The sequence below is a fragment of the Mytilus californianus genome, unplaced genomic scaffold (assembly GCF_021869535.1).
Source record: "Mytilus californianus isolate M0D057914Y unplaced genomic scaffold, xbMytCali1.0.p SCAF_8, whole genome shotgun sequence".
In the NCBI taxonomy this organism is placed as follows: Eukaryota; Metazoa; Mollusca; class Bivalvia; order Mytilida; family Mytilidae; genus Mytilus; species Mytilus californianus.
The window spans coordinates 18,201,608-18,220,521 of NW_026262734.1; the positions used below are offsets into that span (position 1 = coordinate 18,201,608).

Below are 18,914 nucleotides of genomic sequence, written 5' to 3' on the forward strand. Positions count from 1 at the left end.
ACTCGCCTTTTACTTCATTTGATTAGTTTTATTGTCCCATACAAGAATTTATATGGTTTCAGGGTGGGGATCTTGACCATTTACAAGTTTTCAAAAAGAAGGGGGGTGGGGGTTACCCCAGGGGACTTCCCCTCAATTTCATTTGATTTGTTTTATTGTCCCATTCAAGAATATATATGGTTTAAGGGTGGGGATCTCGACCGTTTACAAGTTATCAAAAAGAAGGGGGTGGGAGTTACCCCCATGGACTTCCCCTATATTTCATTTGATTTGTTTTATTGACCCATACTTGACCGTTTACAAGTTTTCAAAAAGAAGGGGGGTGGGGGTGACCCCCCTGGACTTCCCCTATATTTCATTTGATTAGTGTTATTGTCCCATACAAGAATATATATGGTTTAGGGGTGGGGATCTCTAGTAAATTTCAAACTTTATATATACAGTCCTACAGATCTTATCAGGAAACAGTAATTTTTCAAATAAATCTGTCACTCCAATGATTATCATATGCTAAGATATAACCCAGATCTAATTAATAATTAATAATGAAATAATCTTCAAAATGTCTAATAATATAGCTTATAATCATCACCACTTAGGAAATAGATAATTTTCAAATAAATCTGTCACTCCAACTTTTATTGTGAGATAAGACAAGTCATCAAAAGTTTCAAACAATTTACCAATGATATTTCGCCAATAACTCAAATTTATTTCCATGAACCAGTAACAAAACACCAAAATAATTCTCTAAAATTAGATATGACTTTAAATAACCACTCATAAATCTCTAAAATTAGATATGATTTTATATCTATCAATTAAACACATTACTTTTCAAAACAAATAACTCAAACTTATTTCCATAAACCAGTAAAAAACCAGCAAAATAATTCTCTAAAATCAGATATGATGTTATATATATTTCCATATTATAATCAAATTCAATTAATAGTTGCTTATATTGTTTCTTTCATGTGTCAAAAAATAATACAGATCTGCAACTTATCTATCAATGTCAAAAACTTTATCTCATAATAAAAATAGCTTATTATCTAATTAATAACAAGTTCAGATTCAGCACTTGAAAGAACCCTATATATATTTAATTTATGTTCAAATATAACAAACACAAACTGATTAATTTTCTCAGGGGACCTGCCCTTTATTTCATATGATTTGTTTTTTTGTCCCATACAAGGATATATATGGTTTAGGGGCGGGGGTCTCGACCATTTACAAGTTCTTAAACAGGAAGAAGGTGGGAATGACCCCAAGGAACTCGCCTTTAATTTCATTTCATTTGTTTTATAGTAACATACAAGATATATATGGTTTCGCGGTGGGGATCTTGACCGTTTACAAGTTTTCAAAAAAAAGGAGAGTAGGGGTTACCCCAGGGGACTTCCCCTAAATTTAATTTGCTTTATTTTATTGTCCGATACAAGAATATATATGGTTTAGGGGTGGGGATCTCAACCGTTTACAAGTTTTCAAAAAGAAGGGGGTAGGGTTTACCCCTGTTGGATTTCCCCTATATTTCATTTGATTTGATATATTGTCCCATACAAGAATATATATGGTTTCTGGGTGGGAATCTTGACCGTTTACAAGTTATCAAAAAAAAGGGGGGTAGGGGTTACCCCAATGGACTTCCCCTATATTTCATTTGATTAATTTTATTGTCCCATACAAGAATATATATGGTTTAGGGGTGGGGATCTCAACCGTTTACAAGTTTTCCAAAACCCTTTTTTTTTTTTTTAAATTCTATATTATTTTATTTGAAATGTAAAATATTTATAATATCTAATTGAACAGAACTATGGTTGTTTAACATAGTACTCTAACATAATTAATAATGTCTAATGATATAGCTTATAATCATTACCACTTAGGAAATAGATAATTTTCAAATAAATCTGTCACTCCAATTTTTATTCTGAGAAAAGACAAATCATAACATGATAACAACAGTAAAATATTTAAAAATTCTACTTTTGGATATTAAAAATGGCGATAACTCACAAAGGAGATATACTAAAATCTTGAAAATTAATAGAGACCTTCATTAAGTCCCAGGAAACAACATATTTAAATTTGAAAAAAATTTGTTAAAGCGTTTTCGTGTTATTGTGCTGACACTGTTTGGCAGCCGCCCGTAGAACAGCCCAGCCGCTCGCCGTATATCACCATTTTAATAACCGATATTTCCTTCGAAAATCCAGTTAAAAAAGTGTGGAAAACTGATTTGCTGGACTGACAGAAGGACAGACGGACGGAGTGCAAACCTAAAGTCCCCTTCGACTTCATCGGTAGGGGACTAATTATGATGTTGACAACAAGGTAAATTGTTTAAATTACCTAGTAATTAACACCTTAGAAGTCTTATCTACTGTAATTGATTATAATGACATGATTAACCTCGGGGCAATCATCATGGTCATGAATATAATTGATATTCTGATAGGAAATCGATGACACAAAATGCAATTTTTATAGTACATTGTCAAAACGGCAGAAGGGCATTATGGAACAAGGCATCAGGGCAGAAGGGCGAGGCTGATGGCACCAAGGGCGGGGCGCCCTTCTATTTTGGGCTAACGAGACCACTGGTCAGATCTATTCAACCACCTAGTTCAAATTTTCAGGAGCAGTGGTTCTTTGCACCAATGGATTCATTGTTCATTTTTGAATCTCGTATATCATTTTTTTTTTAAATATCTGTGGACCAACAAAATTTAAAGATCTTGATAATGTAAAAAAATATCTTCTGATTTTTAAGATTTTCCCTATGTATCCCTTGTATTTTTGGCATCTCATACTGTTAATTTCAAGAGCTCATTTCTCAAAAATGAAAATGGTTACCCCCATTTTAATTTTATTTTCTGGTGTACTTTTACAAGCAGAATCCGTATGTGAAATTAAAAAAATTCTGTGGAGTAGTTAAGTACGTACACCTAGCCTTAATAGAAACTATGCCTTTTTTGAAATTTTTATGGAACTACATGGATTTTTGTCTTGATAACAGATAATTTATGTATTTTGTATACATGGAATTTGTTGACAAGTCATAATGTGTGTCTATATTGTTGTATTGTTGATTTGAATAGCTCATAAGTGCTTGTGTAATATGTATTTGTTTACTTCATATCCACTCTAATTAAAACTTTGAATTCAACTGAATTCAATTAACATGCCAAATATCTCAAGCCTAGGTCAAAAGACAACAAGTCATGGCCTGATCAAGTGTTTTGTGCCAAAAATACATTTATCGTCCTCGAGGTCAAAGTTCAAGGCCACATGATGGTCATAATTGTAAGGCGGCACCAAAGATGTAAGGCCTAGGTCAAAAGACGAAAAAGTTATTTCCTGGTCGTTTTTCTTGCGAAAAAATACATTAAGTTGACCTTGAGGTCAAATGTGAAGGTCATCATGATACAACACATTTAACCTCATGCAGATACATCCACATGCCAAATATCTAAGGCCTAGATCAAAAGACAAAAAAGTTTTGCCCATATGTACTTTTATAAAATTGAGAATGGAAATGGGGAATGTGTCAAAGAGACAACAACCCGACCATAGAGCAGACAACAGCCGAAGGCCACCAATGGGTCTTCAATGCAGTGAGAAACAGGAGGCGTCCCTCAGCTGGCCCCTTAACAAATATGTATACTAGTTCAGTGATAATGGACGTCATACTAAACTCCAAATTATACACAAGAAACTAAAATTAAAAATGATACAAGACTAACAAAGGCCAGAGGCTCCTGACTTGGGACAGGCGCAAAAACGCTGCGGGGTTAAACATGTTTTTTGAGATCTCAACCCTCCCCCTATACCTCTAGCCAATGTAGAAAAAACAAACGCACAACAGTACGCACAGTAAAACTCAGTTTAAGAGTGGTCCGAGTCCGATGTCAGAATAGGAAACAAAAGAAAATAAACAAAATCACAATAATACATAAATAACAATAGACTACTAGCAGTTACTGACATGCCAGCTCCAGACCACAATTAAACTGAATGAAAGATTATGTCTTCAGCATATGAATATCAGGCACAATCCCTCCTGTTAGGGGTTTAGTATTATACCATCATAAAATATATGAGAAGAACATAACCCATGTCATGCCAACAACTGGTTTTAGAATAAATATGTTTAATTCCGATGCAAAGACCCTATAAGTGAATCAATATTAAAGCCAAAATATGCAATCTTTAATGACCTGACAACAGTATCGTAACTATATCCCTTCTTAATAAGTCTGTTTAAAGGTTTTGTTAGCTTTTGAGGTGAATACTTACATTTTTGTGCTTTGTAAAGAATATTACCATAAAAGATTGGATGTGAAATACCCGAACGTATCAGAATGGATCTTGCTCTTATTTATTGAGGGTGGGGGTATATTTTAACCTTTAATAGAAAAAATCTGTAGGTTAAATTTTCATAAATTTTTGTAAGAATAACAGACTGAAATAGCACTACAAATGTTTAGTTTAAAAAAAAATTAAACGACACATTATAAAAAAAAAAAATTCTTCAAATACGTGACTCATCATAGTAATTTTTGGGGGCTGAATCTGAGACCCCCTTTTAAACGTTCAGACAAAAATTTAAATCCAGAATAAAAAACTTACAAGTAAAAGGTATCAGTGAACTAAAATTCGCCTCAGTTATCACTTTAAACTATGCTATTGTCAATTTTAAGAACTAATTTTAAAAAATATTAACATATATACCCCTATACCCATATTTCCGAAACTTCAAGCTTGGCCGATATTAGCATGTAAAAGATGCCATATTTGAGTTGCCAAATCTTTTAAACCAATGGATCAAATCTTTTGAAATTTTTATAAGATGTTAAGCTAGGCCAAGTTTATCAATGAGAGAAAAACAAGAAAAATTAAATGACAGGTTTTTTTGGGAGGTATAGTGTTGGGTACCCCTTTTAATTATTTTGTTGTTTCTTGACTGCACAGGATGTATCCACAATGGAAATTATGATGGAAAACTACATAAACTGTGCAGTTATCTTTGTTTTCATGAAAATGGTGCATATTATGACATCATAACAACAAAAAACTTATGTAATTCATTTAAATTTCCTAATTTTTTGCATTTCGTGCAAATTTGAAGTAGTTCTCAAACACTTTTATTTGGAAAGGGGGGCCAAAACTAGGCCTTAATGGCCCTAGCTACTACTTTAATCCAGTAGTTTCAGAGGAGAAGTTGTAAAAGTTAACAGGCAACAATGCTGAACACCAAGTGATGGGAAAACCTATTTTTCTATTCATCAAGGAGTATTATATATGAACAAAAAAGTGAACCAGGTCAAACTTAATTTATATAGATTTTAGGGGTCCCTAAAACATCATTTTCAAGGTGCAGGCTTATGTTAATGTGGGCAAACTAAAACAAATTGTTATTTTTCACTTAATCAGTCAAGGGCTCATCATTAAAAACAGTTATTTACAAGTTCTTAAAGATAATGATCCAAAACTTAAATAACCCAAGGGTGTTGTTATTTAGAGTACAATGTGCATGGAAAGTTATTGGTAATTTAAATATATGAAGGGTCAGTCCACATGGGACAGTTCTTGGTTTATATAGGAAAATCTATGTAACTGAAAAAATTGAAATCAAGTATTGACCACATTAGAAAATTTGTCAAATATAACACAAATTAGAAAACGTTTAAAACAAGGCTCTAACTCAATATACTAGCTAAAACTTGTTATCTTAAATTTAACTGTTTTCGTTGATGCCCTTGACTGTTCATCAAGGGGCATAACGATGAAAAGCCATACAAGATGAAATTAGTTAAATTTAAAATGAATCTGAGTTTAGTGTTTCCTAGCAATATTTCCAAATTTCAAATTATTTGGTAGAGGCTTACTCAAGTAATCATGCAAGCATGTCAAGTGGAAACCAAATATTTTTTTTCTGCTATATCAAGGGGCATAACTCTGGAAGAGAAAGACAACAGTGAAATCAGTTGAATGGAAGCTAGAGAAAAACAAAAAACGACCAAAAGACAAACAGTCAGTCTACAAACCACACAAAAAAACTAGACTCCACCAAAAATCGTTGGGTGATCTCTGGTGCTCTGGAAAGTTAAGCAGATCCTGTTCCTCATGTTGCATCCTTTATATATGTAAACAATATTCGATAAGGAGATGTGGCATGATTACCAATGAGACAACTCTCCAACAGAGACGAAATTGTGAAGATGTTAGTAGGTATAAGTCACCATAGGGTCTGCAACAATGAGCAAAACCCATAATGCAGAGCAAGCTTTATAGGCCTCTACATAAAGAAATGTAAACAATTTAAATGAGAAAACCATAGGTCAGATTTATATACAAAACAAAAAACAAAAAAACAAATATGATATGCAGTAATAAATGACAAATTTTTACCTATAGCTATGAATAACAGGCTCTTGACTTGGGACAGGCACATACAGAATATTACAGGGTTGAACATGTTAACATATCCCGAAATCTGGGACAGTTGTGCAACAGCACAAGACAAGAACAAACTGTTCAAATCAATAAATGAACAAAAATATGATACACAGCAACAAATTTTTTTTTTATTTAACAAAGTTTTCTTTTCTGCAGGACAGTTTTATACACAGACAGACTGATGGATACTATTACCATATGCCCCTTGGTAAGCATGGCAGGGGACAAAAATTAATCAAATTTAACTGTACCTTTGCATTCTCTAATTTTCTAACAACAATATGGCCAGTTCTAATTTCTTTATCTATCCTCTCCATTTCCTTCTTCCATTGAGGTATTAAAATCTGGGTTTTCTTAGTATCTATCAAACCTTCTTCTGTTTCCGTATCAATTGAACATTCTATAATCATGAATAAACAGGGATGACAGTATCAAATCAATAAATTCGTTTTCTTCTTGTACATTTTCAGCACAGTTCATCTTTCATTGTCAATTAAACTCAATTTTTAAATGACTATGCAGGTAAAACAGCTATGTACTTTACCTGTACAAAATGAAGTGGTAATGATCAGGGATAAAAAAGGTATGTTATGCAGCGGATGCTATATGCATGGCAACCATACGTAAAACATACATATAACAGATTAAATGTAAGTCTAGAATGAAAATTATTGGATATCAATTTTCCATCAATGACATGCATGTTTTTAGAACTTAAAATGTTATAACGTACATTCAGCACCTGTTTTATGCAGTAATAATGTATGTAAAATGTACATTGTTCATGTGTAAAACATCTGATTTTATACAGGCGTGGTATTTACATCCCCTTAGTGTGAACATCCCTAAAATATAGATTGCTATTTTTCTGTATATATTATTTATCATCTTGTAGGTAGTCTAATAATTCTCTGCTGTGGTCTCCCTTTTCTCTGTTTAAAAAAAGTTAGATAATGCTGAGTTGACTTAGTTCAAAATAGGAATTTATAAAAAGTCATAATTTAAAAAAAAAAACAGACTTATAAGTTGGTACACCAGAAAATACTTTTGCTACATAAAACTCATTATTGGGGTTCAAATCAAAACAGTTTGAGGATCAGACAAAGGCTCTTACGAATCAAAAAAACACACTATCAATTAGTGAAGTATAAAAATGGTGTCAATGTAAGTTGAACTATTTCACAATTTATGTCTAAAATCAGCAAAAACCCACCGAAATAAAATCTGATACAAAAATTTAATAACACTTTTAGATATTTGGATGATATTTCGACTCTCAATAATGACTGAATTTATCATAAAAGAGATGATTTTTCATTACCCATTGTTAATTATCCGTTTTTAGATGGTGATGTTCCCTTGGCATGGTATGGTGTTTATAAATCTCAACTTGTCTGAATCGCTTGTGTATGTAACAAGAAAATTGATTTTAACGAAGGAAATCTCTATATTACTGAAAAATAATAACACCAGGATTTTCGATATCACTATATATATATAAACTAAATATGTAATTTTAATAGTATCATGCAAATGTTGAAATTGAAATGGCAATACTTTAACATGTAACTATAATACAAAACATTCAAAGTTAATGAATCATACTTAAAGGGCAAGGCCAAATAACTACCATTGAAATGAGAAATACAAAATGTTAATACAATATTTTTAGAAGAATCCAAATACTTTTACATGTACTACTGTATTGACTTATCACAAGTGGTTAAACTGACCTAAACACAAACTTCAATATTTAAACTATGCATAAGCTTTCATCGTTTTTTGAACCATTATGAGGTGGTGGGGCCATATAATCTCAATGGATATGAGATACAACTGCTATCCAAATATCATTGACTTACTATTAGTGGTTCATTTTTATCTGATTCAATTAAAAACTCTAACATGTAAACTATGTCCATGACTGAGGAGGCTGGGCCAAATAATCGCCAAGAAAATAAGATGTGCCAATGCTAATGCATAAGATAAGGAAGCCAATTCTATATTATACCAGTATTATACAGTTAAAAATCTGATAGTAAAAATTAAAGAGTTAGCAAGGAGTAAGTGCTGGAATCAAATACCACTTCACAAATTTTACTGTTGGGTCTGACAATTGGATCTCAACAGAAATTCTACAATTAATTACTCATCTACACCTGAGAACAAACCTATTCAGCAGGCTTCCTGATGATCAATTTTTAGCTTTTTGTTTACCTTTGGTCTTTTCATTTAGCCATACTTATCTATCATTGTCCTTTGCAAATTTTTTGTTTGTTCCTTAGACCTTAGTTTTTTTTTAATTTGTATTTTTCCGCATATGGTATAAAACATCTGCATAAAAAATTGACAGACCTTATGGAATGGTGTCTTTCCAGTATAAAAAAAAAAGATAAAAAATATCCCCATCTTATTAGTGTCATAATACTTTCGACAGATCTACTGTTAATTCAGAAATTTTTACTTAGTTTCAATTTTCGTGAAAAAGAGGATGGGAAAGGTTTTGGCACACTTTTATTTTAATTTTCATAGCATTATCTATACGCACTATTCCTGAAATTATTGCAATAATTCACCTCACATATCTAACCATAGTTTAACAATGGCAAAAATAAATGCACACAAAATTTTCTGAATTTAAAGTAATAGTAAGATGTTTACATATTATTAAGATCTAGATCTATAAAGAGCTAGAAGACATTCTAAACATGGGTTAACTCTGATTCATTAGTTCTTATAACAAGAGTGCACACACTGAAATGTCTCGCTTTACTGATCATTGATTTTATGTTGATAGTCCTAAATATAAAGCTTTACTACAAATATCACATTAACTTAACATGATCCAAGAAAATGAGGCCAAGGTCAGAAAACCAAACTTGAAATGCATGTAAACCTTACAATCATTCCATACACATAGTTAACCTATCTAAGAAACAAACTTAACCAGGAAAATTTAACATTGACCAAAGTACTATGAAAATGAGGTCATGGTCAGATGAACCATGCCAGACAGACATGTACACCTTACAATCATTCCATACACATAGTTAACCTATTGCTTATAGTTTCTAAGAAACAAGCTTAACCATGCAAGTTTAACATTGACCAATGAACCATGAAAATGAGGTCAAGGTCAGATGATACCTGCATATACACATTACAATCATTCCATACACCAAATAAGTTGACCTATTGCAAAAGTATAAGAAAAAAAAAGACCAAAACACAAAAACTTAACTTTACCCACTGAATCATGAAAATGAGGTCAAGGTCAGATGTCACCTGCAATTGGACATGTACACCTTACAATCATTACATACACCACATATAGTTGACCTATAGCTTATAGTTGAGCTTTTGCTTATAGTTAAATAAAAACAGACCAAAATACAAAAAATTAACACTGAGCATTGAACCACGAAAATGAGGTCACGGTCAAATAAAACCTGCCAGACTGACCTGTACATCGTAAAATATTTTCATACACCAAATATAGTTGACCTATTGCATATAATATTAGAAAAAAAAAGACCAAAACACAAAAACTTAACTTTACTCACTGAACCATGAAAATGAGGTCAAGGTCAGATGTCACCTGCCAGTTGGATATGTACACCTTACAATCATTCCATACACCAAATATAGTTGACCTGTTGCTTATAGTTAAAGAAAAATAGACCAAAACACAAAAATTTTACACTAAGCAATGAGCAATGAACTGTGAAAATGAGGTCAAGGTCATATAAAACCTGGCAGACTGACATGTACATCGTAAAATTTTTCCATACACCAACTATAGTTGACCTTTTGCATATAGTATTAGAAAAAAAAGACCAAAATACAAAAACTTAACTTTACCCACTGAACCATGAAAATAAGATCAAGGTCAGATGACACCTTCCAGTTGGATATGTATGATTTGGTCCCAGACCACAATTAATGATCCCGCTGTTCAAAGTCCACGAATATAGTTCCCTTTAATTAAAGTGTATTTTTTTTCTTTATTTTTTTCTTTCCCTTTCTCATACATTTCTTACTTTTTATGGGGTGGAAATGAAAGAAGAGAGCTGAAATAAATTTTTGGATGTTTTATTTTAACTGATTTTGATATGGAAAGAGTGATTAGGCCAGGTGCAAAAAGGTAATATTTACAGTTTTCGGAACATCTCTTGACTTGTCTATAGGGGTATGGATGTGTATTGGCTAAATTTGTAAGATGTAAACATGCAATTTTTCTGAAAGTTGGATATATTTTTTGACTTGTACTGTACTTTACACACACAAAAGATTTGACAAAAAAAGCAGGTAAATTTTTTTTAATGCGACAAAACGTTATAAAGAACTAATAGGGGAATTAATTGTGGTCTGTGGCCTAAGAGGTGCATTTCAGCAAATTTTGAATTTGTACTTTGACTACTTCTCTGAATGATCTATTGGAATTAATTTGTCAAACTACATGAGAATAAATGATTTTCACCTTTATTTGATAGAATTTTGCAAAAAAAGTCACTTTTCAGCTAATATGCCCGAAATGTAGCTTTTTCACTTGTTTCAATATTTTTACAAAAGTAGCATGCTTACTTTCTCTCTGACAGATTTTTCTGATTTTCTATTTGTCTTTGTGGTATTTAATTTAGATGTTTTACTCATTTGTGAACTCTGAACACAAAGAAAAGTAGATAAAAACATAAAAAGTGGGCAAAATGTGCTGTTTTAATGGTTTAAGTCTAACAGTCCGTACGAAGCAAGTGAAATGTAAGGTTCTTTGCACATAAAAGTTGAATTCCTTTAAACAGATTTCATTGAATCTGTATCAAAAGCACTTATTACTGGTTGTTTTACCTTGTCTGTTTCACAGACTACCTTTAATTTCTTCTGTTGGATAGCTAGTGGTTAAAATATTGACCTTTTGAGGCTGAAATTTCATGCAGGTTTTAAACAGTAAAGTGAATAAACTTTGCATCAGACTATACTGTCTACATATATAGTTGAAAGCAACAGTCTTGTTACATCCAGGCTTCATGTTTCATCATATCTAAGCAAGGATTTGAGCAAAAAGAAGCATATTTCCATCTCCCATATCATTTATATGCTTTTTAATATGGAAATGTGGGGAACGGCCTAAATTGACAACTTGTTTTTTTTAGCTTGACATTGCTCAAGACCATGTCATCCTCATGTGTTATGCTATTTGAAACTTATATTTCCATGAAAAGTACATTTATGATATGTAGAAGGTTTTTTTTTAACTTAACAACTTCAGAAAATTGTTGCAAGTGGAAAATATTACATTTCATATAAGGCCTCGCTTCATTTGAAAACCTCTTATTTTTTGGCACAGGCTCATATAAAATTAACTTTTTGCCAATTTTTATAAGTCTGATACATTCAGTATGCTATCTATTACTTTAAATAGATAATATCGTATACATAGAGACATTAAAAAGTGCACATTTTTGTTTTTTGTTGCCAAACTTTGATAGTTGAAATTGTTCTATTTCAACGTCACAATTCAGCAACCAAAGTTCAGATATAAAAAAGGCCACATTTTCTATTATTGATATCATATGGCTTTGAAACTTGGTAAACTGTCTCATAATACACTAAGCTTAAATCATTCCAAGTTTTATTGGAATTGGTGAAGTTTTTGACCCCTAATAGGCCCCAGACCACAATTAATGATCCCGCTGTTCGTTGTCCACGAATATAGTTCCCTTTAATAAAGTGTATTTTTTCTTTATTTTTTTTCTTTCCCTTTCTCATACATTTCTTACTTTTTATGGGGTGAAAATGAAAGAAGAGAGCTCAAATAATTTTTTGGATGTTTTATTTTAACTGATTTTGATATGGAAAGAGTGATTAGGCCAGATGCAAAAAGGTAATATTTACAGTTTTCAAAACATCTCTTGACTTGTCTATAGGGGTATGGATGTGTATTGGCTAAATTTGTAAGATGTAAACATGCAATTTTTCTGAAAGTTGGATATATTTTTTGACTTGTACTGTACTTTACACACACAAAAGATTTGACAAAAAAAGCAGGTAAATTTTTTTAATGCGACAAAACGTTATAAAGAACTAATAGGGGAATTAATTGTGGTCTGTGGCCACTTACAATCATTCCATACACCAAATATAGTTGACCTATTGCTTATAGTTTTAAAAAAATAGACCAAAACACAAAAACTTAACACTGAGCAATGATCAGTGAAAATGAGGTAAAGGTAAAATAAAACCTGCCAGTTGGACATGTACATCTTAGAATCATTACATACACCAAAATTAGAAGACCTATTGCTTATAGTATCTGATATATGGATTGACCACCAAAACTTAACCTTGTTCACAGATGATCTGTGTATCAGAGTATCTGATCCATGAAATGAGGTCGAGGTCAGATGAAAACTGTCTGACAAACATGAGGAACTTGCAAGGTACATACATATCAAATATAGTTATCCTATTACTCATAATAAGAGAGAAGTTAACATGACAAAAAAATCAACTTTTTTTTTCAAGTAGTCACTGAACCATGAAAATGAGGTCAAGAACAATGGACATAAGATAGACGGAAACTTCATAACATAAGGCATCTATATACAAAGTATGAAGCATCCAGGTCTTCCATCTTCTAAAATATTAAGCTTTTAAGTAGTTATTTAACGCTGCCGCCCCCAGATCACTATCCCTATGTTGAGTTTTCTGTGACTGAAGTCACATGCTCGACAAAAATGAAATTCAAAATATCTTATTTAGTACAAACCATTTACAGATTCCTCATCAGCTTTAATTTTTGCCTTTTTCATTTCTGACTCTGGAATAAGAATAACTTTATAAGTCTGATTATAGCATATATATGATGTTGGTAGATATTCTCATAATTAAATGGCTTTCCAGAGATATTCTGACCTTTTTTCAATCCTTTATATTAACATTTTAAAATAAACCAAAGAAACTCCTGACTGGGTTTACACTTTCATATGCTACTTCAAATACTTCTATAAAAGGCCAAACTAAACTAGAGGCTCCAAAGAGCCTGTCTTGCTCACCTAGGTCTATGTGCATATTCAACAAAGGACACTCTCCAACATTGTAGACAAGAATAGAATTCATGACAAAAATTTCTTTTTTGTTGATTTTATTGCTGATAGTTTTGTCTGTTTAGTTTCTCTCTTTCTTCTTTTCTTTTGCTCAAAACACAAAAGAGGTTAAAATAAATCCTCATTTTAGGGCAATCACTCCTATAAAGAGTGACAGTCTATTAACTATATTGACAAAATTTGACTTGTCTGTAGATCTTGCCTTGCTGATCATTTTTGTGATTTGAAGTGTCTATTTGTCTATAATAATTTTTTTCATACAAGGCAAAATGCAAAAAAATGGTAACTAGACAAAGTGATGCCCACGCACTCCACTCTGAAGTAACTGTATTATAACAAAGTCAATGTAGGACTTTCTTTGAGATATAATTGTGTGGGGGAGACACAAATGATGTCCCAGCAGATGCAAAGTGCTATTTTAAAATACACAAAGATTAGCATGGGAGCACATAGGTCTATGGTTCGCTGTAGGAGGAGTTATCCGGAAACGCTATGCACCTCTTATGCAAGAATATACCTGGTACTCCAAAAATGACAAAGTTCAACTGTCTCCCAAAAGAGCAAATATCAATAAAAATCAAAACCCTGACTACATGCACACCTTTAATATATGTACAAACAGCCAGCAATGTGAAAACTTCCTAGCATTCAAACTGTAGAAGTTATCTGAAATTGCTATGCACCTCTTATGCAATAGAAAATGAAAGGATATGGAGTAAATGTACATGGGACAAAATCGCACACAATACATAGAAAACATAGAAAATTATCATTGAACAGGGCTTTTATTCCTGTTCTTCATCTTGGCAGTTGATGTAGGGTCTTCAACAATGAACGAATCATTCATACCCTACAACAAGGTCAAGACGGCCCCTAGCGTCGACTTAAGCGGTACTAAGTATATAGTTCAACTATCTCCCAAAAGAGCAAATATCAATAAAAATCAAAACCCTGACCACATGCACACCTTCAATATATATACAAACAGCCAGCAAAGTGAAAACTTCCTAACATTCAAACTGTAGGAGGAGTTACTTTAAGTTACGGGGGGCATAAAAATAGTCATTAAAGGGCAATAACTCCAATAAGGAGTCTTCAGACGATTTCTTCCACATAGTCTTTAATTGTAGATCTATCTATCTATTATAGTCTTAATTGTAGATCTATCTATCTATTATAGTCTTAATTGTAGATCTATCTATCTATTATAGTCTTAAGGTAGCACAATACAAAGATTTTATACCTCCAACTCCCCAGTTTTAAAATGCTGTAACTTTCTTTATAATGCTTGAAAATTTATAAAAGTGGTATTTATGGATAGCTAACAGATTACTCTTTCAAATTAATGCAATGTTAGTATTATACAACAATTATGTAGTAAATTATAATTTTAACTGTGTCTACACAATTTTACAAGAAATTTCCACTTTCAATTGAAATTAGCTTCTTCATGGATACCCCGAGAGGGTTGATTTTATAATATGTTGTTCCTAGAGCCATTATCTACAAAAAGTGTCTCAGATTTTGGATAGAATGTATAGATCAAATTTTACACCTAATCAAATAATCTCTACTTTTATGTGGTAAGGATGTTTACACTAATTACAGATTTATGAGAGAATGGAATACGATAGCAATAATTTGAGACACCCTTTTGTAGCTCCTGCTGTGTTGATTAAGATAACGTTAAAATTTCTTGTGTAGTTATAGAGATGTCAGAGCTAAATTCATTCAAGTGAACTGACCAAGATTTTGCCATTAATTACATAATAATTGATCACATAATGATTGCATAACAAAAATATTGCATTCATTTAAAAGATTAATCTTTTATCTATCTATATATACCTCCTTTATTAATTTGATGCAGTCATAAGAAAGTAACATCATTTTAAAGGTTGGAGATTGGAAGTAAAAAAATCTTTGTATTGTGCTACCTTAATTGTAGATCTATCTATCTAATATAATTTGTAAGATATCAGGCAAAAATGCAAAAAATAAGGTGTCTTCAGACGATTTCTTCCACATAGTCTTTAATTGTAGATCTATCTATCTATTAAAGTTTTAATTGTAGATCTATCTATCTAATATAATTTGTAAGATATCAGGCAAAAATGCAAAAAATTGATAAAAATCATCATCAATTGCAATAAAGTTCTCTAATAAGGAGTTGACTGATGATTTTGAAAATGCACACTTATTTGTAGATCTTGTCTTGCTGATCACTTTTTCAATAAAAATTTCTCTGTATCTATTTTAGTTTTCCAGATAATACAGTGTAAAAGGCAAAAATGAAAAAAATGGTAAAATTTGTCATTTATGGGCAATAACTCCGGGATCCCATAAGAAGTCCCCTGACAGTTTTATCATAAATAAACAATTGTTAGAGCTCAACATTCTGAACATTTGTGCCTCTGTCAAATTTTCCCTTTTTATAACAGTTTTCATAATAGACAAAGCTTTTACTCCTATGTTCTATTTTTAGCCATGTTGGCCACCTTGTTTGGCAGACCAGGTCATCTGAGACACATTTTTTAAACTGGATACCGCAATGATGATTGTGGCCAAGTTTAGTCAAAATTGGTCCTGTAGATTCTGAGAAGCTTTTTGTAAAAGTTAACAGATGACGATGCATGCCAAGTGATAAGAAAAAAGTAGTTTATTTAACCTCACATGACCAACTCAAGGAAAAAACATTTTACACACAAAATATTAACACTACCAGTTAACTGATTAACATGACAGGTTTAAACATAAATGGATATCCAGTTCATTGATAGTACTGATGCTCAGAACACTGGACTAAAAAACAATTACAATCATATAATCTCTTCTAATTAGTTCATTAACAATGCAACCCACCTGACACGGTATCTGACATCTCTGTTGTTGTACTTGAGTCTTCATCTGATTCTGAAATGTAATGAATATTATATACACTGATTAAACAATAGAATAAAAATTTTAAAAAGAAAGTTTTAAAGGAAAAGTTATAGCTAAATTAAAGTTGATCATGCTTACTCGTAAATGTGTAAACTACTATCCATTACCCATTCTTGTCCTATGTTGAGTGACTTTACAATAATAAATAAATTAAACTAGAGACTCCCTAAACAACCAAACGTGCTCATCTGGTAAATTATAAAATATATGATAGCAAATCAAAGCATCATCTGTGCTGTGATAAAGCCAATCTGACTTGAACATCCACAAAGTGAATAATTACACTAAATCATTAGTTTACAATATTTTTTTAAAAGCAGCAGTTAATTTATGTTTGAAGATCTCTTTTCAAGGACTGAAAGGGATATATATACATGCCATGAGGTTTAATGACTCATACTTTTAACCCAGGTAAGGGTAGGGTTGGCGCCTTCAAACTAGTTTCTCCTTGCCACATTCTGTATGCGTCTGTCCAAAGTCAGGAGCCTGTAATTCATGATCTAGCTATGGTTGTCGTTTGTTACTGTATATCATATTTGTTTTTCGTTCATAATTTTGTACATAAATCAAGCCATTAGTTTTCTTGTTTGAATTGTTTTACATTTGTCATTTTGGGACCTTTTATAGCTGACTATGTGGTGTGGGTTTTGCTCATTGTTGAAGGCCGTACAGTGACCTATAGTTGTAAACTTCTATGTCATGTGGTCTCTGGGGGAGAATTGTCTATTGGCAATCATACCACATCTTCTTATTTTTATATTAACTCTTATTTTGAAGTTTTGTGGTACTTTTTTCAGCAAGAACAGCATTTGACAGATGCAAATTACAGAAAAAATCAAAGTCAGGGATCTTTTTTTATCATTAGAAAGGAAATGCTGAAGTGGTACACAAAATTTTACCAAAATCTTCGACATAAAACATTTACCATACTTTGACCTAAAGTGGAACCACTTTGAGCTACTCAGACATTTCTTCTGGTGACATTTTTGAATAAAGGCAACAGCAGTATATCGCTGTTCAATAGTCATAAATTGATTGAGCGATTAAACAAATCCGGGTTACAAACTAAAACCGGGGGAAACATATCAACTATAAGAGGAAAACAACGGAACAACAGAACACTGCACTGCAGCAAAAACAAACGCCAACATACATAGAAATGGACTATTTGATAACAACTGCCATATTCCTGACTTGGTACAGGACATTTTAAAAAAAAAATTGTGGGTTGAACCTGGTTTTATGGCTAGCCAAACCTCCTGCTTATATGGCAGTGTTAAAAATACTGCTAAAATGACAACATTACGTGACAGGAATACAGTACAAATAAACGCAAGAACACTCAGGACAGAGAAATACATAAATAAATAATATAATAGTACATTACAACATGTAAACTGCAGAATAACAACGGACATCTACCATGAATTAACGACAGCACAGGACACAACGAACTGCGCGTACATTCAAAGTCTAAAATTATCATGAGTATAATTAGTGTACTTTTCTGTACACTGAAATGAATAATTATGTTTACCACCATAAACAAAACACCTTGGGTAACAATATGTCCAAATTAAGGACTTGTCGTTCAGTGCATAATAATAAGTTCAAAGCATGTGGATAAGGAAAAGTTGAAATATGTGAATGCATTATATTTGACAGAGTTTATGGTGAAATCATCCCCTTAAATATAAAAGGGTGCACAAATTATGGTTACATAGTTGCCAAATTTATCTGACATACATTAGTTCTACATCACATTAGTCTGACAGCCTTTCAAATTATCATTCTTGCTTTACCTTGAAAGACATGTGGAAATATTGCAAGGACAGATTCTTGCAAAAGCTTTTGGTCCAGAATGTCCCATGTATCTCAAGTCTACACAGCAGTCTAAATAGTCAAGCCACATACAGTTATTTCCAAAGCTGGTTTTTAGGGTACCGGTATGTTTTTTTATGTATGTTTTGTTATAATCTTCTGCCTGAACTTTAAAAAGGGAGAGAGTTGAGATCTCAAAAACTTAAGTGTAAATTGCCACATATTCATACACCTGTCCCAAGTCAGGAACCTCACCAATAATTGTCATATGCCATCATGAATTATATGGTTTGCTACTGACCCCCTAAAGATACATGAAAGGTTAGTAAAATCTATAGGGGGTGAGGCCCAAGGCCGAATCCCCTATGGATTAACTAACCCTCTATGGATCTGAAGGGGGTCAGCTAAACAAATTGTATAACAAATTTATTGCACACAGGACTTTTCCTGCTAAGTTTTGTATAAAAATAAACAATGAAATGCAATAACATAAATAGCAGTCATGACTTTAATTCATGATACCCCTATGAAATCTACTGCCCCCTATGGATCCACAAGGGGTCACCCTTTAAC

At 32.4% G+C, this 18,914-nt stretch overlaps 1 protein-coding gene across 1 annotated transcript in view; it reads right to left on the reverse strand.

The window, feature by feature from the left end:
- LOC127711056 (uncharacterized) overlaps window positions 1-18,914 on the reverse strand; it is a 73,790-nt gene that overhangs the window by 15,604 nt on the left and 39,272 nt on the right. Inside the window, exons 10-12 of the mRNA XM_052217013.1 lie at window positions 16,440-16,490; window positions 13,241-13,291; window positions 6,726-6,874 (exon numbers count right to left, since the gene is read on the reverse strand). Coding sequence (XP_052072973.1) covers window positions 6,726-6,874; window positions 13,241-13,291; window positions 16,440-16,490 — 251 coding nt within the window. The remainder of the gene's footprint in view (window positions 1-6,725; window positions 6,875-13,240; window positions 13,292-16,439; window positions 16,491-18,914) is intronic.